The 26,046-nt window shown below is 43.7% G+C and overlaps 2 protein-coding genes across 2 annotated transcripts in view; one reads left to right on the top strand and one right to left on the bottom strand.

Annotated features, from left to right (window-relative positions):
• LOC119413467 (rho-related BTB domain-containing protein 2-like) overlaps positions 1-11,835 on the bottom strand; it is a 12,300-nt gene extending 465 nt beyond the window's left edge. The window contains 9 exon segments of the mRNA XM_037680514.1: positions 1,329-1,434; positions 8,131-8,219; positions 8,311-8,461; positions 9,709-9,827; positions 9,926-10,866; positions 10,952-11,137; positions 11,223-11,326; positions 11,399-11,610; positions 11,613-11,835. Of these exon segments, the coding sequence (XP_037536442.1) occupies positions 1,329-1,434; positions 8,131-8,219; positions 8,311-8,461; positions 9,709-9,827; positions 9,926-10,866; positions 10,952-11,137; positions 11,223-11,326; positions 11,399-11,610; positions 11,613-11,835 (2,131 nt within the window).
• Positions 11,836-22,058: 10,223 nt separating this feature from the next.
• On the top strand, positions 22,059-25,825 carry ido1 (indoleamine 2,3-dioxygenase 1). Its single transcript, XM_037680513.1, has 10 exons — positions 22,059-22,165; positions 22,678-22,773; positions 22,860-22,979; positions 23,082-23,200; positions 23,317-23,331; positions 23,420-23,519; positions 24,780-24,897; positions 24,994-25,045; positions 25,176-25,324; positions 25,428-25,825. The coding sequence occupies exons 1-10, from the start codon at positions 22,073-22,075 to the stop codon at positions 25,823-25,825; spliced, it is 1,260 nt and encodes a 419-aa protein (XP_037536441.1). The 5' UTR covers positions 22,059-22,072.
• The last annotated feature ends 221 nt before the right edge of the window (positions 25,826-26,046 follow it).

The following is a 26,046-nucleotide window of genomic DNA, read 5'->3' as shown; positions in this document are numbered from 1 at the left end:
ATATATATATATATATATATATATATATATATATATATATATATATAAAGGTGTTTTAAACCCACACTCTTGCAATATTCTAAACAATGTTTCTAAACTCTAAATGCTGTAAAAGAGCACAGAATGTCATGATTTCAGCTCCCTGCCTCCACTGCTCTTTGCCACCTGCAGCGCTCTTGGCCACGCCCACTTCTCTGCTATGCACAGTGAACAGCTGATCAGATGCTGCAGGAAGTTTATCCAGCAGTGTGGGCTGCACAAAAGTGCAGGAGGTGCTAAATTCCATCCATCCATCCATCCATTATCTTTACCCGTCTATTCCATTTTGGGTCACGGGGGTCGCTGGTGCCCATGTCCAGCAATCACTGTGCGAGGGGCGGGGTACACCCTGGACAGGTCGCAAGTCCATCACAGGGCAGGTGCTAAATTATTTATTTTAAATAAAATTTTCACGCCGAACGTGCAGCTCATCCATCAGTCGGCCAATAGTGTGTCATGTCTTAATTTGAAAAACCGCGATCAAGTCAGAGTTGGGGAGATTTATTTGTCATTCGCATCTCCTATGGTACATGTGGTGGAACAAGATTATGTACGCAGGGTCCCAGTTACAAACAACAATAAAATGGAAAAGAAAAACAGCAATAAGATCTAAGATATGAACTAAGAAAAACATCACCTAAAGAATACACTAAGCACTAATAGCATAAAAACATTACGTCGAACAGCAGCACGAACATGAGTCTGTGTGAGCAGATGAGCACGCATGAACACATCAACATGGACCAGATCAGCAGCAACATGATGTGATTTTTCACAGTAATTATTCTGGTTAGAGATTCATGAGTCTAACAGCCTCAGGGTAGAAGCTGTTCCTCAGTCTAGTGGTTCTACACTTAATGCTCTTTAACCTCCTTCCTGAGGGGAGCAGGGCAAAAAGTATGTGTGCTGGGTGAGTGGGGTCCTTCATGATGCAGGTGGCCCTCTTCTTCCACCTAGAGGTGTAAATGTCTGTGATGGTGGGGAGGCTGACTCCAAAAGCGAGCCGCAATAAACCAACTGCGAAGTAGCGAGGGACTACTGTACACTATCTTTATGGATTATTGATCATGTCAGTATAGCACAAGAAGTAAACTTTAATTGTAGAGATTCCTAATTGTAAATTGATACAGCCAGGTTTAGAAAGGTGGAAATGTCCTCAAAGATTATTTTGCTTCTGCATTGAAGAACTTGTGTTGCTTTTTGACAGTATGCAAATCAGCTGGATATTCAGTAGAAATAATAAAAAACAGTATCATAGTGTTGGCAGATCAAATATATATATTTATCACCTGGAGACTTTGCCTTCATTTCACGTGGAAATTTGCGGCAGACGCTGTTGTAGTTGGTGCAGATGTGGTGCAGACACCATCCTGTGAGCTGCTGGGCACCATGGAACTGTGGCAAAAAATATAAAGTTGTCATGTTTGTGCAGGACCAGATGTTTTTGAACCAAAAGAGGTTAATATTTACATTAATCGAAAACTGATTATGAATCTGTGATTAAAAGAAATGTTATTCATATATATTAAAAATGTTTTTTTGATTATCTCAAATTAAGTTCTATTTTGTATAGGCTTCGCCCTTTAAGGCTATCGGTACCATACCATACCATCCATCCATCCATCCATTTTCTTTACCCGCTTATTACATTTTGGGTCACGGGGGTCGCTGGTGCCCATGTCCAGCAATCACTGTGCGAGGGGCGGGGTACACCCTGGACGGGTCGCAAGTCCATCACAGGGCCACATAGAGACAAACGAGACAAACAACCATTCACTCTCTCATTCACACCTAGGGACAATTTAGAGTTACCAATCAGCCTAACATGCATGTTTTTGGTCTGTGGGAGGAAACCAGAGTACCCGGAGAAAACCCACGCATGCACGGAGAGAACATGCAAACTCCACCCAGAAAGGCCCCTGGACCGGGGTTTGAACCAAGGACCTGCTCGCTGAGAGGCAGCAGCTCTACCAGTTGCGCCACCGTGCTGCCCCCATACCATACCACTTTATTTATAAAGCACTTAAAACAGCAACAAGGCCAACCAAAGTGCTGTACAGACAAAACAACAGGTAACACACAAAGCAAAATACAAAATGCGATAAATCAGAATATAGACAAAAACCGATGCAGATAATGACGACAAACCAGTGTGGAGCACACAGGATCAAAACAGAGATCATCTTGTGTTGAAAGCTATTGAATAGTAGTGAGTTTTTAAACGGGACTTGAAAACCGAGAAGGAGGGGGCCTGTCTGACAAGAAGAGGTAACTCGTTCCAGAGTCTTGGTCCTGCTACAGAGAAGGCCCTGTCACCTCTGCGCTTAAGACGAGTTCCTGGAACTGTGAGGAGCAACTGGTCCGCTGACCTCAGGGAGCATGGTGGGACATACGGTTGTAGCAAATCAGAGAGATGGGGGCGGGGGGGGGGGGGGGGCGACACTGTTCAGTGATTTGTAGACATACATGAGTATTTTGAACTGGATTCGAAAGTGAACCGGTAACCAGTGCAGTGAGGCCAAAACTGGTGTAATGTGCTCTCTTTTGCCTGTACTGATTAAAAATCGGGCTGCTGCATTCTGGACCAGTTGTAGTCGTGTAATGGAGGTCTGACTGATACCAAACAGGAGTGAATTGCAGTAATCAAGCCTAGATGTAATGAATGCATGTATTACTGTCTCCAGGTCCTTTTTGGACAATATGGGCTTCAGTTTAGACAGCCGCCTCAGTTGGAAGAAGCATGATTTAACAATCATGTTTACATGATTGTTAAGTTTCAGGGAAGGGTCCATTATCACGCCCAGATTAGTGACTCTTTGGTTTTCTGACAGGGTTAGAGCGGAAGGTCGATGCAGTGGTTTGTGATCGTGTCGTTGGGAGGGAACAACATGACTTCAGACATCTTTTCATTGAAACTTAAGAAAAATCGGTAGTGGGTTTATCCCTTTGCGCGCTGCGCAGCACTAAAAACTTTAGTCCACGCCCACCTGCTGTGTGGGTCTCACCCCCGGTCCGTATAAATTACGGTGAGACCGGGTAATCGGCTCCCATTTTTTCTTCAGCAAGCAACCAGAACTGTTTTTCGAGAAGAAGATGTCCAGCACCAGCACCATCCGCCTGTGCCCGTCCTGCCAGACCGGCTACATTTTGAGATTTGACCAGCACAACATCTGCGAAGTATGCCTGGGTCCCCGCCACGCCGACCTCGCCTCCTACTGCCATCCCTGTGACCTCCTCCCTCCTGAGGAGAAGCAGAGATGAGCAACCTTGTTCAATGCTAACAGAGAGGAGTGTTTTTCCGTGGAAGGGGACTGTTCGCTGGACGACGCCATCGTCTTTTTTGATGCTGAGTCACAGAGTGAATCAGATGATTCCTCCAGAAAAGGCAATGTCAGCAGCAGCCCGCTGCTTGTTCCCTCCTGGAGAGCGTAATGTTGGAACAGGGGTGGAGGACACAGACCTGCCTGAGGAAATGAAGAGCTCGCTCTGCAAGGCGTCTGACGACATATTGAACTTGTGTGCCTCCTCTGTGGTCTGCTTGTCTCGCATCACCGCCTGGATGACGATGATCCAGAGGTTCACCTGGCTCCGACTCTTCCCATCCATGCCGGAGAGGCTGCAGAAGGACCTGCTGGAGGGCCCCATCACGACGGGTGCGCTGTTCTGGGCCAATTTCAAGGCCATGCTTGAAAAGTCGAAGAAATCAGAGGAGGTGTCGGAAACTGTGCGCCACCTGATGAAGCTGCCGATTAACTTGGCTGACGTCCGTAAAAGACATGACACAACACAAAAACGCGTGCCTGCTCCACGAGCGTTACGCAGAGTGGCAGCGAGTGTGTTTCCTGGACAGATGGATGGACCATCTGATCAGCAGGGGTTACACGCTGCAGTTCGCAGCTCAACCCCCACCGTTCATAGGGATTATAGAGACGGTTCTGTCATCTCCAGAACAGAACTCGTTTCTCCACCCAGAAGTTCAGGAACTACTGATAAAAAATGTAATTTCCAGGGTTCCCAGTGGAGAGGAAAACGCAGGGTTTTACTCACTTTACTTCCTGGTCCTGAAAATAATGGAGGGATGAGACCCATCCTCGACTTGTCCAAGTTCAACAAATCGATCATGGAGAGACAATTCCACATGCTGACAACCAAACAGCTGTTGGACAACATTCACCAGAACGATTGGTTTACCTCCATAGATTTAAAAGACGCTTATTTTCACATCCCAATCATTCCAAAACACAGGAAATTCCTGCGCTTTTCCTTCCAGGGAACCAAGTACCAATACAACAGGCTCCCGTTCGGTTATTCCCTCGCCCCACGCACGTTTTCAAAATGCGTGGAGACAGCTCTGCAGCCGTTACACAGAGCAGGAATGAGAATTATTTTCTATCTGGACGATCTGCTGCTGTTAACTCAGTCCAGACAGGAAGCAGCTGCACAAATCAGCACGCTGATGTCACAACTGTTGAACCTGGGGTTTGCTATAAACTGGGAAAAAAGTTTGGTTCTCCCGTCCCAGATGATCGTTTATCTGGGAGTGGAGCTAAATTCAGTCACTATGAGAGCCACTTATCACAGCCGACGCTCTATGACAGCTCAGCTCTGCCGCGTCAAACCCCGCAGTGTAGCAACAGCTGTCTCGGTCATGAAACTTTTGGGAACGATGTCTTCAGCTCACGCTGTGGTTCCACTGGGCTTACTTCACATGAGACGTCTTCAGAGATGGTTCGCCCTCCTCCGCATAGATCCGGTGCGTCAGAAGAGGTGGATGATCTCTGTGCCCCCCTCCGTGGGAATCGACCTGAATCACTGGAGAAACCCCCTCACTCTGTCAGAGAGAGTTCCTATCAGCAGGCCTACGTCACACTTCTCAGTTTTCACAGACGCGTCCCTGTCAGGCTGGGCAGGAACGTGCCTGTCTCAAGCGGTGGGGGTACAGTAGCAAGCTCACACGTCAGCTCATATAAACGTCTTAGAATGTCTCACAGTTTGGAGTGATTCAGCCCTTTGCTCCCCTGTTGTAGAATCAACATGTTCTGATCCACACAGACAACAGAGTTACTGCAGCTTACATAAACCAGCATGGAGGCGTGCGCTCAGTCCAACTGTTACGCATTGCGAGACAGCTGCTGTGTTGGGCACACAAAAACCTGCTCTCTGTCAGATCAGTGTACAGCCCCGGCATCCTGAACAGGGGAGCGGACATAATGTCGAGGGGCGGTCCTCACCACGGAGACTGGAGCCTCCATCCCGAGCTGATTTCTCGGATTTGGAGCAGGTTTGGCCAAGCAGCAGTGGATCTGTTCGCCACACGGGAGAATGCCCAGTGTCAATTATGGTTCTCAATGAGCCCACGGGACGACCCACCGTTAGGAGTGGACGCTTTTGCCCACAGCCCGTGGCCAAAAATGCACCTTTACGCGTTTCCTCCAGACCCTCTAATATCACGGTTTCTGAACCGAGTCCGGGAGGAAGAACTGTCAGCCATCCTTGTAGCCCCCGAGCGCGTGAGCGCCCCGTGGTTCCCAAACCTGTAACGTCTGTTATCGGGCTGGCCATGCAAACTGCCGTGAAGGGACGATGCTCTCCTCCAGGTGGGAAGAGCGATCAGGAGTCACCCAGAAATAGGCCAGCACCTTTGGGTCTGGCCGCTGAGCGGATCCGCTTAGAGAAAATGGGTCTCTCTCAAGAAGTGGTGCGCACAATCCAAGACTCATGAGCCACTTCCACGACAGCGCTGTACACATCAAAGTGGACAGCTTTTCAGCGCTGGTGCACGGAAAAAGGTGTAGAGGCCATCTCATGTCCACTAGGTGGCATGCTGTTCTTTCTGCAGCAGCTGATGGACAGAAATCTAGTGTTCAGCACAATTAAGACTTATGCTGCAGCTATTTCTTCTTGTCATGAGGGCTTTGGTGACAGAACAGTTTTAATCACCCGCTAATGAAACGTTTCCTAAAAGGTGTACGGAGACACAGACCGGTGTCACGCCCACTAGCGCCACAGTGGGACCTAACGATGGTTCTGCGAGCTTTGATTAAAGCTCCTTTTGAGCCTTTATATCAGGTTTCACTTAAATTCCTGTCACTGGCAAAGAGAGTGAGCGATTTATCTGCGCTCTCTGCTGCCCCGTCATGCCTCAGGATTCAAGCTGATGGCAGCTCAGCTGCGCTGAGACCTAACCCAGCTTTCATACCAAAAAAACATCACAAGCTCATTTAAATCAAGAATGATAACATTGGAGGGGTTTTATCCTCCTCCTCACAAATCAGAGGAGGAAGCATCATCTCATCTCCGCTGTCCCGTGCGCGCGCTGGCATGTTATATAGCACGCACGGCCCCTCTGCGCCATACTCAACGTCTGTTTGTGCATTATAGGGACATCTCTGCAGGTCGCCCCTTATCCACTCAGCACCTCTCACACTGGCTGTGTGAGGCTATTTCTGAAGCTTACAGAGCATCTGGATTGGATCCTCCAGAGAATCTCAGAGCTCATTCCACCAGAGGGATTTCATCCTCTACAGCTTTGCATGGAGGGATGACAGTGGAGGACATTTGTATGGCGGCCGCTTGGTCACCACCTTGTTCATTTATTCGCTTTTATCTGCATGATATTTCCGCTTTCTCCATGCCCCATTTTGTTCTTAGTGTTCTAACAGAATGAATTTTACTTGTTTCATGGAATTTCGTTTTAAACTCACATCTGACAATTACTGTGTGAGACATTTATTATCTGTCACAAGTTCATGACTGCTGTTTTTATTATTACTAATCCAGTTCATGGCTATTGTTACCAATCAGTTCATCTGATTACTAATCAGTTCATTTGTTATTAATCAGTTCATATTGAAGAGCTGTTGACCTGCTCTGCTCACTGTTACACGGTTACAATTCGTAACCTCTGTTCTTTTCCATTCTCAGCAGCAGGACTGCATTTCAGCCTCCCCTTTTTCCCCCATCAGAGACCTTTTCTCTCCAGGGGCACTCCTGGGCATGGAGTTGATGAAATGTTTTTGGGTGCAAGTGGGCGCTTCATATTGTGTCTGAATGGACCCAATGAGGCATAGACTACATCCTGCTTCGCCTTTAACCCACTAGCGATAGCCTTAAAGGGCGAAGCCTATACGAAATAAAACATTGGTTACGTACTGTAACCCCAGATTCTATAAGTATAGGCGCAGCCCTTTAAGCTCTGGGCCTCACTGGTTCCTAAATGGCTGAAGAAAAAAAGCTATTTGGGAGCCAATTACCCGGTCTCACCGTACTTTATAAGGACCGGGGGTGAGGCCCACACAGCAGGTGGGCGTGGACTTAAGTTTTCAGTGCTGCGCTGTGCGCGAAGGGATAAACCCACTAGCGATAGCCTTAAAGGGCTGTGCCTATACTCAGAATCTGGGGTTACAGTACGTAACCAACGATTTGCCTGATAAGAAGATCTGTCTTGACAGAGGTTTTCAGCTGCACTCAGACGTGCACTTTAAGAGCATACACATTCTAGCAGTTTGATATTTGTATCGTCCCAGAGAAAAATAAACTTGAAGTTATTAAAGTATCTCTGAGTTTAGTGAAAAATACATGCATTGTGTCATACTTTTAGTGTCAGCTCATATGTCTTAACCCAAAGACCTGTTCTGCTTTAGTTTACCCAATTTTAAATTTCACAGATCACTATTAGTATTACTAATTTACTAATACTGTTAGCAACAAAACTAGCAACTCATCAAATAGTTATTAATAATGTAGTTTTTGCCTGATTGATAAAGTTGAAGGTAATAAAAGTGTAAGTAGATCAAATAACCTGAAACAGATAATAATAATAAAAAGGAACAAATATTCAAATGCCTGATGCTCAGCTCTATGTCTATCATATGGAATGAGCCAAAGACCACTTGACATTCATTCAGGCAAGTACAGAAGGTCAGACAGAAGGCTGAAGAACTAATTTATGTTCCACTTGGTTGTAAAAATTATTTTATCCTATGCAGCAAATTTCTCTAAGAAATGGCTTTGATAATAAATATCCAGTTAGTTAAGACAAATTTAAAAGTTGTAGATGCATTTTTTTAAATAAGTGACAGCTTATAGTACCTGGGCCATATCCAAGTATAACAGCACATCACCATCAATGTCGGTTCCCATCATGGCTGCCTCTGTCAATACTGTTACGGTGTAAAGCTCTGAAAAACAAACAAACCAGAAAATACACAGTCACATACTGTAGTGGCTGACTTGAAAACACATGTGAAGCGTTACTTAGTAGTTTGCTACCTGTAAGAGCGACAAGGTGGGGGAGGCAAAGGCGATTGGCAAGAACAATCAGCTCCATTGCATCCAGGTCGGGTCGGGAACAAAACCTGCCCATGTAGAGATATTCCAGCACAGCCCTCATACAGTTGCGAGTTGTGTTGGGAAGCAGCACCTAAGATACAAAAACGCAACACATTACATGAAGATTCAGAGATTTTGTTGGTTTGCATTAAAAAAAACACCTGCCATGTGAAAATACTTTGCTTTTAGTGTGTTGTGCACTCCTTGGAGTGCTAAAGTCCATTCTCAACTGAAGTATCAGATCTTGCATCACCATAAAAAACTGATTTGCATGATACCAAACAGCTAGATTAATGCACTTTAAACAAAAAAATCTGCATCTGCTAAGATTTTATTATCTTGAATCAGTCAGCTCTGACCAGCCAGAGCTGACTGATGAAAGATGATGCAGGAACACCGTACAAACAATTATTTTAACAGCACTGAAAACATGGATATTGTGTGGGTTTTTTTTTTTTTTTTTTGAAAGAAAGTAGTGAAAAGAAAAGTACTTTTTATTTTTGTATGAACATGTGACAAGTTAAAACAAAGTGATTTTTTTCTTCAGTTGTATCTAATTTATCTGTAACAGCACTGATGAAAAACAAAGAAAATGTGTTTTAAACGGACCCAGAGTTAATGTATAACAGAGCTTTTTAAGTACCTTAAATATCGCTAGTAATCCATCCATCCATCCATCCATTATCTTTACCCGCTTATTCCATTTTGGGTCACGGGGGTCGCTGGTGCCCATGTCCAGCAATCACTGCGCGAGGGGCGGGGTACACCCTGGACGGGTCGCAAGTCCATCATAGGGCCACATAGAGACAAACGAGACAAACAACCATTCACTCTCTCACTCACACCTAGGGACAATTTAGAGTTACCAATCAGCCTAACATGCATGTTTTTGGTCTGTGGGAGGAAACCGGAGTACCCGGAGAAAACCCACGCATGCACGGAGAGAACATGCAAACTCCACCCAGAAAGGCCCCCGGACCGGGGTTTGAACCAAGGACCTGCTCGCTGAGAGGCAGCAGCTCTACCAGTTGCGCCACCGTGCTGCCCGGATCGCTAGTAATCATCGTTTTTTATTATTTTGTATAAAATATTAGATTCTCTTAATCATAAAAATTGAAAGTAGCCTAACTCACAGGTCTGCAGTATGTTTGCATCACAAGACAGTTTGATTCGACTAAAAGTGGTTGCAATGTACTAAGTGAAAAACTGTATACTTTTCTCAACTTGTCTATAAGTGTTTTGCTAAAATGAACGAGTTGATCGTTGTCTTGGTGCAGTTGTAACATTTAAAGTGTTTAACACATATTTTGAATATGTTTAGTTCTGTACTGGACTTACCTCCTTGGTGCAGCTCTCAACAAAAGGTCCGCCAAACATAGCTGCCATCCAGTCACAGCTAGAGATGAGCAAAGGCTTGTGAGCCATGATCGTCCCATCATCTAGTTTGAAAACTACATCTGCAAAAGCAGTAAATCGCTGGTAAGACCATATTCACAACTGTGCAAAGTCTGCTCTAAGCATGCCACGTGAGCGAGCAGAAACACTTTTAACTCACCAGAAAAGGTGCCTTTGGCCAAGCACTCCTTGACTCGGTTTGTGCGCCGTACATGGAAGGCTTTGGTAATTTCTTGATTCATGAAGGCTTCGTTGTTGAGGATGTTTGCCACCATCATCCGCAGATCGAACACTTCCAGCAGTTCAGCGATGTGTGCAATTTGCATGAGGTCTTTCTCATTCTCATCTAGCTGACCGGTGTACAGGTAGCGCAGTACTGCTCGAAAAGGACTGAGCTGGATTGACTGGTCCATGTGTACTACGGTCATGAGTCTGGGGCTGTACGCTACAGGGTCATCTACCAGCTCCTCCTGGATGCTGATAAAAGCGCGACTCCATGAGGAGAGCAGCCTGCCTCGTCGACCCCCCTCGCAGTCTTTCAAGGTGCCGTCACTCGTGCACGCTCTCAGGTTGGCCCTGTCTCCATCGTCACTGCTCTCACAAACATCAAAGCTAGCAGCGCGCATCAGCAGCTCTCTTCCACAGAGAGGACCCCGGGCGGGTTTTTCACTCTCTTCGTTCTGCGTGTCCATAATGAAGAGGTCGTAGAACTTTGAGGAGGACGTGGCCAAGTATATCTTATGTGCAAAGATTTTCTGTCGCTCCTGCACAACCAGGATGACATCAGCACAGTGTGGGTCCTCCAGAAGACCAACCGGATGCTCCTCTGTGGTGGAAGGGGGAGGAGGCACAGTGATTATAGGTGGGGGAGGTTTCGGTGGCAGGAAGGGCGCTTGAAGGAGAGGCCGCTGAACATTTCTGAGGTGAGATTTCCAGAACTGCAGATGGCGGCGTGAGATGAGAGCAGCTCGAATAGCATTATCAAAGACGTCCTTGACACCAAACTGAGCAACAACACTGGTTTCATAATATGGGACTCCCAGTTCTTTGGCCACCTCCCGGCCTCTCTCTGGAGGAAGAATCTCATTGGATTTAATAGGTCTGAAACAAGGAAAACATGTCACAGAGGAAATTCAACTCACTGACATACAACCCTGAACATCCTAGATGGCCAGACATATAATACCTGGCTAATGGCCTCCGTGCCCTGTTTACCGCCTCCAGATCTGCATAACGCAGGTCCAGCTGACAGCCTACCAAGATGACAGGAGCACGCGGACAGAAGTGCTTGATCTCAGGGTACCACATGGTCTTTACATGGTACAAAGAGTTGGGATTCGCTATTGAGAAACACAGCACCACAACATCTGACCTGAAAGTAAGATACAGGCCAAATTAGTTAAGTTTCATTAACTATAAGCTCTGGTATGTCAGCATCGAATTTAATAGTTTCTCACCTCCCATATGCAAAACGCCGGTCCTTATGATGATCCCCAAATGTATCCCAGAGTCGAAGGGACACACTGACGTCATCCACAACATCTCTAGAGCGCTCTAATACCTAAACAAACAAAACATGCATAATGAACCATTCAAAATCAAATAAACTGAAAAGGTTAAATTCTCCACTTACCTCTTGACATACTCTGTACTGGTCGATTGCCCAGACTGTGGGCACATGTGTAGCAAGTAACTGGTACTGAGTGAGTGTAGCATTACACGCCCGGGCGCAGATAAGGCGGGTCTTTCCGACTGCATTGTCCCCTACCACAACACATTTGATAGTTTCAACGTTTGGCCTCTCATAGTCCATATCAGAATCTGTCGAGTACGGCCTGTGAAAATGATTCACAGAAAGACACGTTGAGAACCAGAGGACTGAACATTACACGGATCAACGCTCAGTCTCTAGCTCTCGTCTGCACCGCTCAGCCTGCCTGCAGACCTATCAATGGGTGGTCTCGTGACTTCTCTGCACTCATTCACAATTTCACAATCCCCGAATCTTAAAGAGGCCGGCAAACAAAAGCAAAGGTTACTATTTTAAAGGCAGACTTTAAAGCAAGCCATGTAGCCAAATAATCAGCTTTAAGAAAAGCCTTTTTGTATTTTAGGAAGGGTTGCTTACAGCAGTTCACATGCATATGTATATCTAACATATGAAATGATGATTTTAATACCCAAAATAGGTATTTGAAGGAACGTCTTAGACATTTGCTGTTCCCAGATAGCCAACAAAATGTCTGGCCTTATTGAATTCAGGATTGCAGTGTTTCCATGCACACTGGCAGCATTACAAGATCACACATTCTGAAAGGCATTCATGTTTAAAATTTTCATTCTTCTCCTATGAATGAATTCAGGCAGCTCTCATATTACAACCTCCTGCACAAAAAGCATCACCTGACTGATCCATTGTATATGTATTACTTTTGGCATAGCCTGTCTTTAAGCCACTTTGTTGTCATTCATAAAACAAACAGTCTCATTGACTAGACAAGCTGCATCCCTGCAGACTTGACTCACATTTCATCACGCAGTGTGACCTTAAGCTGCCTCTGTAAACAAAAATAAAAAATACAACATATTGCATTTCCATTCATGCCCTTCTTATTCTTATAGCCTGTAGTTCACTGCGCAGTCCTCGAATTAAATCATTTTATATGGGTTGCAATTTTACACAAGCCGCATAGAGACAGCTGAAATGCACAAACACCGCATACGTTTGCATCCATCTTTATAACCCGTTAGAAATATAACAATAAAATGGTGAATTTCCTACCGGAAGCACCGAGCTGTCCCTCCAAGACCCGAGTCATGAGGCTTTACTGCATTACATGTTATGTAAGAGCCCGTCACTGACTCCTGAGCCTGTTTATCCGGCTCCCACTGACTCCAGCTCTAAACCAGAGTCCCTGCCACCGCAACATGAGGAAGTGCACGATCGATGGACGCGACAGTAAAAAGCAGGGCTCCGTCAGTCGGAGCGCGCACCTGACGGCTGCGCGCGTTTAGCTTCATCTTCGAGGCAGAAGAGCATCAACAACGAGGAATAAGCCGAACGAGCTCTGATGTGGAAGAAAAAATAAAAAAAACAGCTCTGCTAGATGAGTCACTGCGTTTGGGAAGCGTTGCGCAGAGCTGCAGCCCTGACCGTCAGGAAACCATCCCTGCTCTGACCCTAGCAGGCCCCCGTAGCTAATAATAGGCAGACTCACAGAGGAGGGAAGAGGCATTCATTACAAAACACTGATCCACTTTGAAGGCGAACAAATCTCTTTCCGCGGCTCCAAAAGCAGCCTGCAGGTCACGTACACCAACATGCATGACCTTGGAGCACTTTATGGCCCTGCACACGAGCAATAAACTGGTCATGTACCAGATAGGTCTGAGAGAGAGAAACAAAGAATGAGCTGCTCTCCTAAACAAATGATGTTAGATAATGTGTCTGGTAGGTGTGGACTAGAGCTTCATCTGTGCATGTTTGAGCCTTGAGGTTTTCCATCTAAATGACAGAGATGTGCCTTAGTTTACAGTTGCAGTTGTATGTTTACATCTACTCCTCATGGGCAAGAATGCCATTAGTTTTTTTCGTTTAGCCTTTATTTATCCAGGTAGTGTCATTGAGCCACGAGAACTCATTTTCAAGAGAGACCTGTTTAGGGAGCAGATGGGGGTTAAGGGCCTTGCTCATGGGCCCAAGGTGGGGCGAATGAGGTTGGGGGCAGGTGTGGGTGCTTCACCTACCCCTGCCCACATTTTTGATGTTGTCGGTGCCGGGGCTTAAACCGACAATCTTCCAATCACAGGCAAAACCTCCTCTGCGCCACCACTCTCCCACCATTAGTATTGGTCTTTTAAAAATTAAGTTGAACTGCTTTTTTATGGAAGAAATATACAATTTAATGCCTTTAAACGCAAGAACTGGGTGGACCAGTCTGAATTTAATGGATTTTTTTGCAATACCCAATCAAAATGATACATAGTTCAGTTCAGTTTATTTATATAGCACCAAATCACAATAAAGTTGTCTCAGGGCACTTTACAGGAATATTCACATACATAGAAAAGCCAATTAGTAAAGTTCTCTATCTAAGGAGGCCAGCAGACAAGTTGCATCTTCACTTTGTTACAGTCTTCCATCCTGAGCAAGCACAGTGGCAACAGTGGAAAGAAAAAACTCCCTTTTAACAGGAAGAAACCTCCAGCAGAACCAGGCTCAGGACAAGTGGCAATCTGCTTTGACCGGCTGGTTTGAGAGGACAGGAAGGAGAAACAAACACAGAATGGTAGGTCCAGATGTAGGTGCAGGTGTACCTGAAAGACAAAAACACGTTAGGATTGAAAAAATAATTACAAATACAAAACAGGTTGAGCAGAGTAAGTAAAGACAGTAGCAGAGTGAAGAAATGTGGTCAGTTTGTCCTCCAGCAGTCTAAGCCTATAGCAGCATAACTAAGGGACAGCTCAGGAAACCCAAGCCGACACTAACTATAGGATTTATCAAAAAGGAAAGTCTTAAGACTAGTTTTAAAACTGGATAATGTGTCAGCCTCACAGACAGAAACTGGAAGTTGGTTCCACAAGAGAGGAGCCTGATAAATGAAAGCTCTGCCTCCTATTCTGTTTTTGGAAACTCTAGGAACTGTGAGTAAACATGCAGCCTGAGAGTAAAGTGCTCTGTTAGGAAAATATGGAACAATAAGCTCTGTAATATAAGATGGAGCTAGGTTGTTGAGAGCTTTGTAGGCTAGAAGTAAGATTTTGAATTCAATTCTGGACTTGACAGGGAGCCAATAGAGAGAAACTAAAACTGGAGAGATATGATCTCTCCTATTAACTCCGGTTAAGACTCTGGCAGCAGCATTTTGGATCAACTGAAGACGTTTTAAAGACGTATTTGGACACCCAGATAATAAACCATTGCAATAGTCCAGTCTAGACGTGACAAATGCATGGACCAGTTTTTATGCATCATTTTTAGATATGTTTCTAATATCAACCTTTATTTATACAGGTAAATCCCATTGAGCCTCGAGGACTCATTTACAAGAGAGACCTGATTTCAACAAAGAAAGATGACAACAATGGACAACAGCAACAACAATAAGCAGTTATAAAAACTCATACTACAGTTTTTTTTTTTTTTTTTTTTTTTTTAACAAATAGGATGGCTAAAAGGAAAAGGTAACAAAACAAACAAACAAAAAAAACAGCTAGATTCCAAGACAAATGTATAAAACTAAAAACAGGAACATGTCAGCATTGGTCCCTGCCAGGAGTCCAACAGATTCTTAAAGCCACTTAGAGAGGTCAAGGTCGAGAGCTTCAAATCTTTTTGTAAGATATTCCAGGAAACAGGAGCGGAGTAGGAGAAGGCCCTTTTGCCTAGTTCAGTCCTCACTGAGGGAACACTGCAGGTAATAATGTCCTGAGAGCGCACTCCGTAGCTGCACTCACGCAGAGACATGTAGGAGGAGATGTATGAAGGCAGCAGACCAAGAAGTGATTTAAAGATGAAAATGTACCAGTGAGAGAGTCTGCGTGAAGTTAATGATGTCCAGTTAACCAGTGAATACAGGGTGCAGTGGTGGGTACGATAATCACAGCCAGTTATGAATCTTAGTGCACCATGATAGACAGCATCCAACATCTGCAGTGTTCTTGTAGGAGCGTTCATGTAAATAATATCACCAAAATTAACATACATATTAATACATATTAATATACATACATACATAACATACAGTACATATATTCACTTAACTCTTAATACTGTAGGTGCTGAAGTTCTGAACTTGACAAGACCAAGGCCTATTAACTTCTTATTAGTGATAAAGACTGACTGCATCTGGTGATTTCTCTTTGCCAGCATGAATGATTTGTTGGACAGCACTTACTGGATTGACAAAACAGTAGAGAAGTCTAAGGAACTCAGTGAAGATCTAAAAGAGAAATGTGTTTAGGATGTTCTGGATTAACCCAGGAACTATCAAAGCTCAAACCCACCATGAACTGGAAACTGCTGGAACACAGGTGTCCACTGTTAAATGTTTTACATCATCGTGGACTGTGAAGGTGTCGAAGACAGCAACTTCAAGTCTGACTGAAATTTGCAGCTGCTCACATGAAAAAAGCTAAATGGCCAAACCTTCTTGAGAGAAGTTTAGAGACAAAGATTGAGCTCCTTGGCCACTATGGCTAAAAGTATGTTTGGATGCTTTCAAACATTGTACCATTTGTCATGCATGGATATGTATAAGAGCCTCCCTCTTAAAGAATATTGGAGAGGGAGGCTTACCTTCAAATATGCCAACTTTACCTCAAATCACCACCTAGGCAATTGAAGTGGAGTGTTCCAGAACACATTATAAGTTCACTCTGAAGAAAGAGAAGTTTAACTAAATACTGTAATTAAATTCCCAAACTAATGTAATTCATGCTCATGGTGTATGCTGAACAAAATGAATGGAAACTTCTGATTGAAACAGCACGTTGAAACAAAAAGAATCAAAATGCATGAATGAAACTCAGCATGTCACTTATGTAATCTAGCTGTCTCTTTTAACCTGCGCAACATGTTAAACAGCACTAAACAGACAGACACATGCTGTGCAATCACATTTTTAACTTAAGAGTTTGTTTTCAAAAAATGAAATTATTGAGCATGTTCTTTATGACATGACATTTTATTATTTTTTATATTGTCAAAGTCTCACCTCTGTTTGCGGTTCCATCTTTTGAAAGACTTCAAATTACATGTAAAATGATTAAAGCCACATTAAGTTAACACTTAATTTGGATATTGGCACAAGAAAAGACTGTTTAGCAAAAATGAAGAGACTAGCAATAAGATTTTTTTCAGTTATATAGAATATATCAAATTTTATAGTGTGTTTATTTCACAGCAATACAGACATCATGCATTTGTCAGAATTTAAAACTGTCATTTGTCTAGCATTCAAGAGTATGAAGATGTTACTGTAGTATTTGGAGAAAATGCAGTAATTTAATAGATAAACAGAAACTAACATAACTATCCATCCATCCATCCATTATCTTTACCCGTTAATTCCATTTTGGGTCATGGGGGTCGCTGGTGCCCATGTCCAGCAGTCACTGTGCGAGGGGCGGGGTACACCCTGGACGGGTCGCAAGTCCATCACAGGGCCACATAGAGACAAACGAGACAAACAACCATTCACTCTCTCACTCACACCTAGGGACAATTTTAGAGTTACCAATCAGCCTAACATGCATGTTTTTGGTCTGTGGGAGGAAACCGGAGCACCCGGAGAAAACCCACGCATGCACGGAGAGAACATGCAAACTCCACCCAGAAAGGCCCCTGGACCGGGGTTTGAACCAAGGACCTTCTCGCTGAGAGGCAGCAGCTCTACCAGTTGCGCCACCGTGCTGCCCCTAACATAACTAATCAAACCCATCTACTGCTTCAAATCCAGCACTTTGCAGAGGTTTTAATTTCCCAATTAACCATCCATCCATCCATCCATCCATCCATCCATTTTCTTCCGCTTATTCGGGGTCGGGTTGCGGGGGTAGCAGCCTAAGTAGAGAGGTCCAAACTTCCCTCTCCCCAGCCACTTGGGCCAGCTCCTCTGGGAGAATCTCAAGGCGTTCCCAGGCCATCTGAGAAACATAGTCCCTCCAGTGAGTCCTGGGTCTTCCTCTGGGTCTCCTCCCAGTGGGATGTCTCTGGAACACTTCACCAGGGTGGCGTCCAGGTGCCCGAGCCACCTCAACTGGCTCCTCTCAATGTGGAGAAGCAGCAGCTCTACTCTGAGGCCCTCCCAGATGACTGAGCTTCTCACCCTATCTCTAAGGGAGAGCCCAGACACCCTGCAGAGAAAACTCATTTCGGCTGCTTGTATCCGAGATCTCGTTCTTCCGGTCACAACCCAAAGCTCATGACCATAGATGAGGGTAGGAACGTAGATTGACCGGTAAATCGAGCGCTTCGCCTTTTGACTCAGCTCTCTATTCACCATGACAGACCGGTACAGTGTCTGCTTCACTGCAGATGCCGCATCTATCCGCCTATTGATCTCTCACTCCATTTTTTCTTTATTTGCGAACAAGACCCTGAGAAACTTAAACTCCTCCACTTGGGGCAGGACCTCCTCCCTGACCCGAAGGAGGCACTCTACCCTTTTCCAGCTCAAGACCATGGCCTTGGATTTGGAGGCACTGATCCTCTTCCTGGTCGCTTCACACTTGGCTGCAAACCACTATAGTGAAAGCTGTAGATCATGACCTGATGAAGCCAATAGGACCACATCATCTGCAAAAAGCAGAGATACAATCCTAAGGCCACCAACACTGATCCCCTCAACACCTTGGCTGCACCTAGAAATTATGCCCATAAAAGTTATGAACAGAATCGGTGACAAACGGCATCCTTGGTGGAATCCAACTCTCACCAGGAACGAACCCGACTTACTGCCGGCAATGTGTACCAAGCACTGACACCGGTCGTACAGGGAACTAACATCCCCTATCAAAGGGCCTGGTGCTCCATACTCTTGGAGTACCTCCCACAAGGTTCCCAGAGGGATGTGGTCAAACGCCTTCTCCAAGTCAACAAAGAACATGTAGACTGGTTGGGCAAACTCTCACGCACCCTCCAGAATCCTGCTGAGGGTGTAGAGCTGGTCCAGTGTTCCACGACCAGGTTGAAAACCACACTGATCTTCCTGAATTTGAGGTTCAATTATCTGATGAACCTACCTTTCTAAAACCTCTGAATAGACCTTACCAGGGAGGCTTAAGTGCGTGATCCCCCTGTAGTTGGAACACACTCTGCAGTCCCCCTTTTTGAATAGGGGGACCACCATCCCAGTCTGCCAATCCGGGGGAACTGCCCCGATGTCCATGCAATATTGTAGAGTTTATAAGCCAACACAACCCCACAACATCCAGATCCTTAAGGAACTCTGGGCGAATCTCATCCACCCATGGGGCCCTGCCACAGAGGAGCTTTTTAACCACCTCGGTGACCTCAACACCAAAGATTGGGGAGCCTGACCCAAAGTCCCCAGGCTCCGCTTCCTCAGTGGAAGATGTGCTGGTGGGACTGAGGAGGTCTTCAAAGTACTCTGCCCACCAACCCACGGCATCCCGAGTTGAGGTCAGCAGCACACCATCCCCACTATCAACAGTGTTGGTGGTGTACCGCTTCCCACCCCCATTAAGATGCCGGATGGTGGACAAGAATCGCCTCGCCCCCCACACATAGGCAGAGGGAGGCTACCCTCTCATTCACCGGGGTGAACCCCAATGTACAGGCAACAAGTATGCCCACTCCTGCTCGGTGCCTCTCACCAGGGGCAACTCCAAAGTGGAAGTGTCCTATCCCTCTCAAGGACACTGGTTCCAGAGCTCGAGATGAGTCAGACTATTTCTAGCCGTAACCTCTCAACCTCACACACCAGCTCAGGCTCCTTCCCCACCAGAGAGGCGACATTCCATGTCCCGGGAGCCAGCTTCTGTAGCTGAGGATAAGACTGCCAAGGTCCCTGCCCTGGACCACAACCCATCTCACAGTGCACCAAAGGGGGACCCACGTCTCCTCTTCGGGCTGTGCCTGGCTGGGCTCCATAGGTGAAAGCCTGGCCACCAGACGCTTGCCATTCTGCCCCACCGCCAGACCTGGCTCCAGAGTGGGGCCTCGGTGACCCACGTCTGGGCGAGAGAAGATTGTTTCCATTAATTGTACTCATCATATGGGTCTTTGGGCTGCACTTTGTCTGGCCCCTCACCTAGGACTTGTCTGCCTTGGGTGACCCTACTAGGGGCATGAAGCCCCTGACAGCATAGCTCCTAGGATCATTGGGACACTCAAACCCCTCCACCACGGTAAGGTGGCAGCCCAGGGAGGGGTCCCAATAAACCATAATCTTGAAATAATAAACACAACAACAATAATAATAATAATAATAATAATAATAATTATTATTATTATTATTATTATTATACAATTTCAGACTAATATTTTTTTCAAATTGCACATTCTGGAGTTTGCATTTCTGAATTTAGTTTCAGCACCAAAGGAATCACAGCACTGACAACTTTTACAAGATCTGAATACTAATGTTTAGTTGTTGTGAAATTTATGCTTCTAGTCTAAACCAATACCTTGACTTGAACTTGAATAACATGTTTTAAAACCTGGCCTGTTAATATATATTTTTTAATAAATTTCAAGTAAATTTGCAAAAACCATAAGTAATCAACAATTGTGACCAAATAAAGTGACACATGCGTGCACGCACACACACTCACACACACATGTTTTTTTACACAGATTGTCAAGTTGCTGTGACCTGCAGTGATCAGGATAACCCACTAAGTGATGCTGCTGTTTAATTTTGAATTTTATGGCCACAGCAAGCCTAAAAAACATGAGACAGAGTTATGTTTAACACTCCTCTTCTTTAAACAGCAAATGGGAACCAAGGAGACCAGCTGCTGGAGTTTTGTAGGGGAATGTTGTCACATTCTTGTCCGATGGAGGATTCTAGCTTTTCAACAGTCCTGAGTCTGTTTTGCCAAATTTCTTGTTTCATAATGTGCCAAATGTTTGTATTTGATAAGAAGTCTGGACTGCAGCCAGGACAGTTTAGCTCCTGGACTCATCTACTGTAAAGTCATGCTGCCTTCCGTGAAAAAGACTCAATTGGAAGAGAACATATGCTGTTCTAAAACTTGTACTTTTCTGCATTAATGATGCTTTTCCAATGAGTTGCTCATGTCAGAAGCACTATACACCCCTATATCATCAGAGAGGCAGACTTTTGAACATTCTTTACTTTTATCAGGTCAGATATTCATTTTACTTTTTAGTACTGATGGCATGGTGTCCATGATATCCAATATTGACTTTCAGTCTCGTCCTCTGGACAGAAATTTCTCCAGACTCTTGAACTCTTTTGATGATATGATAAACTGTGGATGATGGGATAATCAAATCTTCCCAAATTTGGCATAAGGAACATCATTATGAAAGTGTTCCATTAGTTTTCAATGCAGATTTTTGCACACTTTTGAACCTCTGTCCATCTTTACTTCTTATGGATTCAGCCTCTTAAATGTGTTTTATTACACACTCCTTATACACCCAGTTGCCAAAAAATTTAGGTAATTAGGAGCAAAATGCTCTTCCAGCTGTTTCTCATTCATGCCACTTACGTTTACAGACTTTTGATGCCCCTTTCTCAAAATGTTTTTGGTGTGTTGCAGCCATCAAATTCAAAATCATAGTTTTTTTTATTTTGAAAATTATACATATTCTTAGTTTAAACATTTGATATATTTACTGTGTTTCTCTCTTAAGTAAAATGTGGGTTTATGGCATTTTCACATCATTGCAGTCTATTTATAGTTATTCAGTGTCAGACAATTTAATAACTGGTACAGAACAGATGTCATTTTAAATGTGGAAAAATAATGAAACAATTGTAAAACTTCAGCCAGAAACATAACTGGATAAAGTTAATTTTGGTTAAACCTTAACCTTAACTGCATAAATACAAATGTAAATGAACATTAAAACGACCCTGTGATGGACTTGCGACCTGTCCAGGGTGTACTCCGCCCCTCACACGATTGCCGGACATGGGCACTGGCGACCCCCGTGACCCAAAATGGAAGAAGCGGGTAAAAAGATAATGGATGGATGGATGGATGAACATTAAAACCAAGATTAAGAAATTGTGTGTTACTTTGTTGGAATGGAACTAAATGGAACAAAAAAGCTTTTTGCTGTTTCTTTATCACATTTATTCCTGGAAATACAGTTATCATTTAATTGTTTATCAGTAGTATTTTAAACATGTCACTATTTTTTTTCCAAGTTTGATAAAGGGATGTTAAAAATTGTGATGTTGATTTAAAATTCTTAAAAAGCAGCGTAAAGATTTTAATACATTTCCTATTGGAACTTTTACTTCATAAACTTATTTATGTAGTTATAAAATAACCTCTCACACAAACACACTTGTTTTTAATTCTTCCTGGTACTTTGTCATAAATTTGTGATATATATTTGTTTAAATAAAACAACCTGAACATTATGAATAATAAGCTGCTTAAAATGATTCACAAAGTGAAGCTAACTATTGACTGGCTTCACACTTTCCCTAGAATTGTGTAACAGTAAAGGTCAGGGATAAATGTTGTGCTGTGCAAGCAGTAGCTATAGATGACAACAGCTCGTGTCAGAGTCCAGTTCAGTCTCCTGCATCAATCAGTCAAAGGATCATTCCTGTCTCATTGTCTCATTTTCTCCATGGCTTCTCCAGGAACAGACTCCAGAGCTCCTTTCTCACTGGACTCCTACTATGTCTCTGAGGATTTTGGCTTTATCCTTCCGGACCCTCTGGTACGTGAAAAGACTCTTCTCATCTGTATTTTTGAACCATTATCCAAGTCGTACTCAAGTACTGGAACCCAGACAGCCAGTAGTTCAAAATAGGCTTTTATATGTGAAAATAGCCGTTACACTGATTTATGCACAAAAATACATAGACATATTAGACATACATAGACATATTTCTATGTACTAGAAAATGTTTCTATGTATGATAAAATATTTTTATGTGTTGGAAAATGTGAGGTTCAGCAGTTAGACCAATTAAGGGACCAATTAATTCTTAACGGCTTAAGTTTGATGTTGTGCACGTGTTCAAAATCCAGTTTTTAAAATTTCTCCACCAACAAAGACATTATTTTTGCACTAACACAATATAAAAGTTCAAGCTTAAAAAAATTAAATGGAAACAAAATCACAAATTCACAACACTGGTTGCTATTATCTTGTTTTAGAACTTGACCTATGCTTTATTATTATTATTTTTTTTTGTTTGCTTTGGAACTGAAATTTTACATTTGCAGGAAGATCTTCCATCGTATTACCAGCCATGGATGGATATTGCCCTGCGGATCCCAGAGCTTGTGCACAGTCACGAGCTGCGCTCCTGCGTTAACAAGGTAAACGGTGGCATCGCCAACAAATTGATAAGAAGAGTTTACTGTCTGCTGTTGTGAAATTGTTCATACATGTTACTACTGTACAGATGCCAGTGCTGAGCACCCACTTCCTGCACAAACACAGAGAGTTACGACTCGCCCACCTGGCCCTCAGCATGATGACGATGGGCTACGTCTGGCAGGAAGGTGAAAACAACACCACTGAGGTAACAGCTTTCCCTTCTCCTTTCATGCTCTTACTGCAGAAACCCTAAAATACTCCGTTTGTTATAACAGTTGCTCTTTTTTGTTGATAATCTTCTTTAAAGAAATTGCCAACCAGTCTGGCTGTTCCATTCTGGGAGGTGTCGCAGCGCCTAGGTCTTCCTCCAATTATGACCCATGCAGATGCAGTGTTGGCTAACTGGAAGAAGAAAGATCCAGAGGGGTAAAACCATTAATGCTCCACAAGTAACTTGCTAAATAATAATAAAAAATAATAATAATAAAAATTAATGAAACAACATTTTCTTTTTATGCTCATCGTCATATCTTGTGTGCCAGGCCTTTTGATATGGAGTGAGTATATCTGCATTTTCATCCACTCACAGCACTGTGTCATAATCCTGTCATTTATATAACATTGTATATGTTTATTTGCATCCAGGAACCTGGAGTTGCTGGTCAGCCTCCCAGGTGGAGAAAGTGTGAAAGGCTTCTTCTTGGTCACTCTGCTGGTGGAGCGTGCAGCGATTCCTGCAATACGGGTGAAGTCAAATCACATCGTATAACATGCAAATGTGAAAACTCTTCTGTATTAAGAGAACTGAACGCCTTGTTTGCAGTAGTGATGGACAGGCTGACAGATGAGGTCAGGCAGAAGTCCAAGTCAGGATTCTAAGTGAGAACAGGGAGCAGGTAGAAGAGAGCCTGGTGAGGTGGAGGCATGCTCTGGAGAGAGAAGGAATGACAGTCAGTTGAAGGGAGACAGAATATACTGTATGTGTGTAAATGAGTGGGAGACAGGTGGCGCAGTGAAGCTGCACAGGATAGAAGTATTAAAGTTGTATGAGTTTAACTACCTGTGCTCAACTATCCCATGCAATGAGCAGCACTGAAGAAGAGACCAAAGTCTATGCTCATTAATCCAGATATAAAATCCAACAATGTTCAGTCAGGTCATCTGGACAGTTTCTTTTTGTTTTCTTTTTGTGCTGAGACGTTTCTCCCTCCATCCAGAAGGTTTCATCAGCCTGAGGAAACACCAAACAAAACTGATATTCCCCCAACATCGTACTCCAAAGTGAAAAAAAAAACCAATCCACAACAGTTATGTTGGGGCTATGGCCTCTGGGGCACGCCCTCTCCCTCATCGACAGTCATGTCAACTATGTCAACGAGAAGTTTTTCCACTTTGGAGTAGGCTGTTGGGGGAATATCAGTTTTGTTTGGTGTTTCCTCAGATTGATGAAGCCTTTTGGATGGAGGGTGAAAGGTCTCAGCACAAAAAAAGATAAAAGAAAGAAACTGTCCAGATGACGTGACTGAACATTGTTGGACTGAAGAAGAGCGTGCAAGCAGGGTGGAGTGTGGAGATGAGTGTCAGAGGAGGGGGGGGGGGGGCATTTGTGATAGAATATCTGCAAAACCGAAATTAAAATTTTAATGAGATAAAGGAGGTGTATGATGAGGTCTATGATGTTTATTTTGGAAACTTTCACATGAACAAAAAGGCCAGAGGAGGAGCTGGAGGCGCCAGAGATAAAGACGTTAAGATTTTCTTTAGGAGTGACCAAAATGGACATGGTTAGAAATGAGTACTTTAAAGGGACAGTTCAGGCTGAGCTGTTAGAAGACAAAAGAGATGGTATGGACATGTCACAGGAGAGAGCATTTCAGTCAAATATATTAAACTTGAATCTGCCAGGAAGGGGGAAAAGAGGAAGATGGTAGGTTTTGGGGTGCAGGCAGGGGGGGCATAATGTGATTGCAGAAAGATTTAAATAAATGATCTCATTGTTCTGCAGAGCATTCCTTCTGTTATCAATGGCATCAGGTGTGGTGACACTGATGCAGTGGTCAGAGCCCTGGAGGACATCAGCCAGTCCATACAGGACATGAATGATGCACTTAAATTGATGCAAGGTAATGGGAGTCAACCATCCAAAGATCAATAACAAAACTTATTGCAGTTTACTCAGTTTAAAATATAGTTTAATTTATTTATTTTTTTTCATTCAGTGTATGTGGACCCTTCAGTCTTCTATGGCGTTATGAGAATCTACCTGTCTGGGTACAGAAACCTGTTTTTATTTTCATTTAACTTTTTATTTGTTTTCATGGTTAATCTTTTTTTTAACCTGTAGATTTAAAAAAAAAACTGATATGAAACTCTGCATTTAGACTAATATATGCATGCTTAGGTGGAAAGACAACCCCTGTATGCCGAAGGGGCTTGTCTACGAAGGCGTCCACGTAAAGCCAATGGAGTTTTCTGGAGGGAGTGCTGCACAAAGCAGTCTGCTGCACTGCTTTGATGAACTCCTGGGAGTCAAACATGAAGAGAAAAGCCGTAAGATAGCTAATAATTAATATTATAATGAGTCCATTTATTGATTGCAAATATTCTGGACATGAATATGATGCATTCATTGTGTGGATCCTGTCTTTTTCAGGTTCCTTTCTAAACCGCATGAGGGACTACATGCTACCTGCTCACAGGCAGCTGATCCAGGCCATTTCATCACAGCCGTCCCTGAGGAGTTTTGTCCAGCAGCAGGCTAACGATCACCTAAACCAGTCCTTTGAGTTCTGCGTCTCAAAACTGTTGGCCCTGCGCAACTACCACATCAATGTTGTGAGCCGTTTCATCACCGTGCCTGCAGCTCGAGCTCGACAGCTCCGTAACCATAGCCAGGACTCAGAGGGGGATATGATCATCAAAGCCCCCAAAGCGCTGGAGGACAGGGGCACCGGTGGCTCTGGCATCATGATTTTTCTAAAAACTGTGAGGGACAGAACAAAAGATGCTATTCTGCCTGAGCCAAGCAAAAAAATAAAAAATCACAGTTGATGTGAACTGTAATCTCTAAGGATACACAATAAATCAACTCTCATTTCACAAACTACATACTTTTATATGTAAATAAATGTAATACTTTTGTCAGAGTGACAGTGAGAAGCTTTTGTTACTTTACCTTTTAATTTATTGCTTTATTAAAGATACTTGTAGGACCACACTAACAAAGACAAACAAAAAATAATAATCCAGGCTGTCACAAATTTACATTAAAG

The sequence above is a fragment of the Nematolebias whitei genome, chromosome 8 (genome assembly GCF_014905685.2).
Source record: "Nematolebias whitei isolate Nwh7 chromosome 8, NemWhi1, whole genome shotgun sequence".
NCBI lineage: Eukaryota > Metazoa > Chordata > Actinopteri > Cyprinodontiformes > Rivulidae > Nematolebias > Nematolebias whitei.
Note: the sequence above shows the minus strand (reverse complement) of the source record. Positions and strands in the feature narration are given on the sequence as shown.

Coding starts and splice junctions, on each gene's coding strand:
- ido1 (XM_037680513.1), top strand. CDS start 22,073: ATGGCTTCTCCAGGAACAGACTCCAGAGCTCCTTTCTCACTGGACTCC. Junction 23,520..24,779: donor CAGCGATTCCTGCAATACGG/GTGAAGTCAAAT, acceptor ATTGTTCTGCAG/AGCATTCCTTCTGTTATCAA. Junction 25,325..25,427: donor CAAACATGAAGAGAAAAGCC/GTAAGATAGCTA, acceptor TGTCTTTTTCAG/GTTCCTTTCTAAACCGCATG.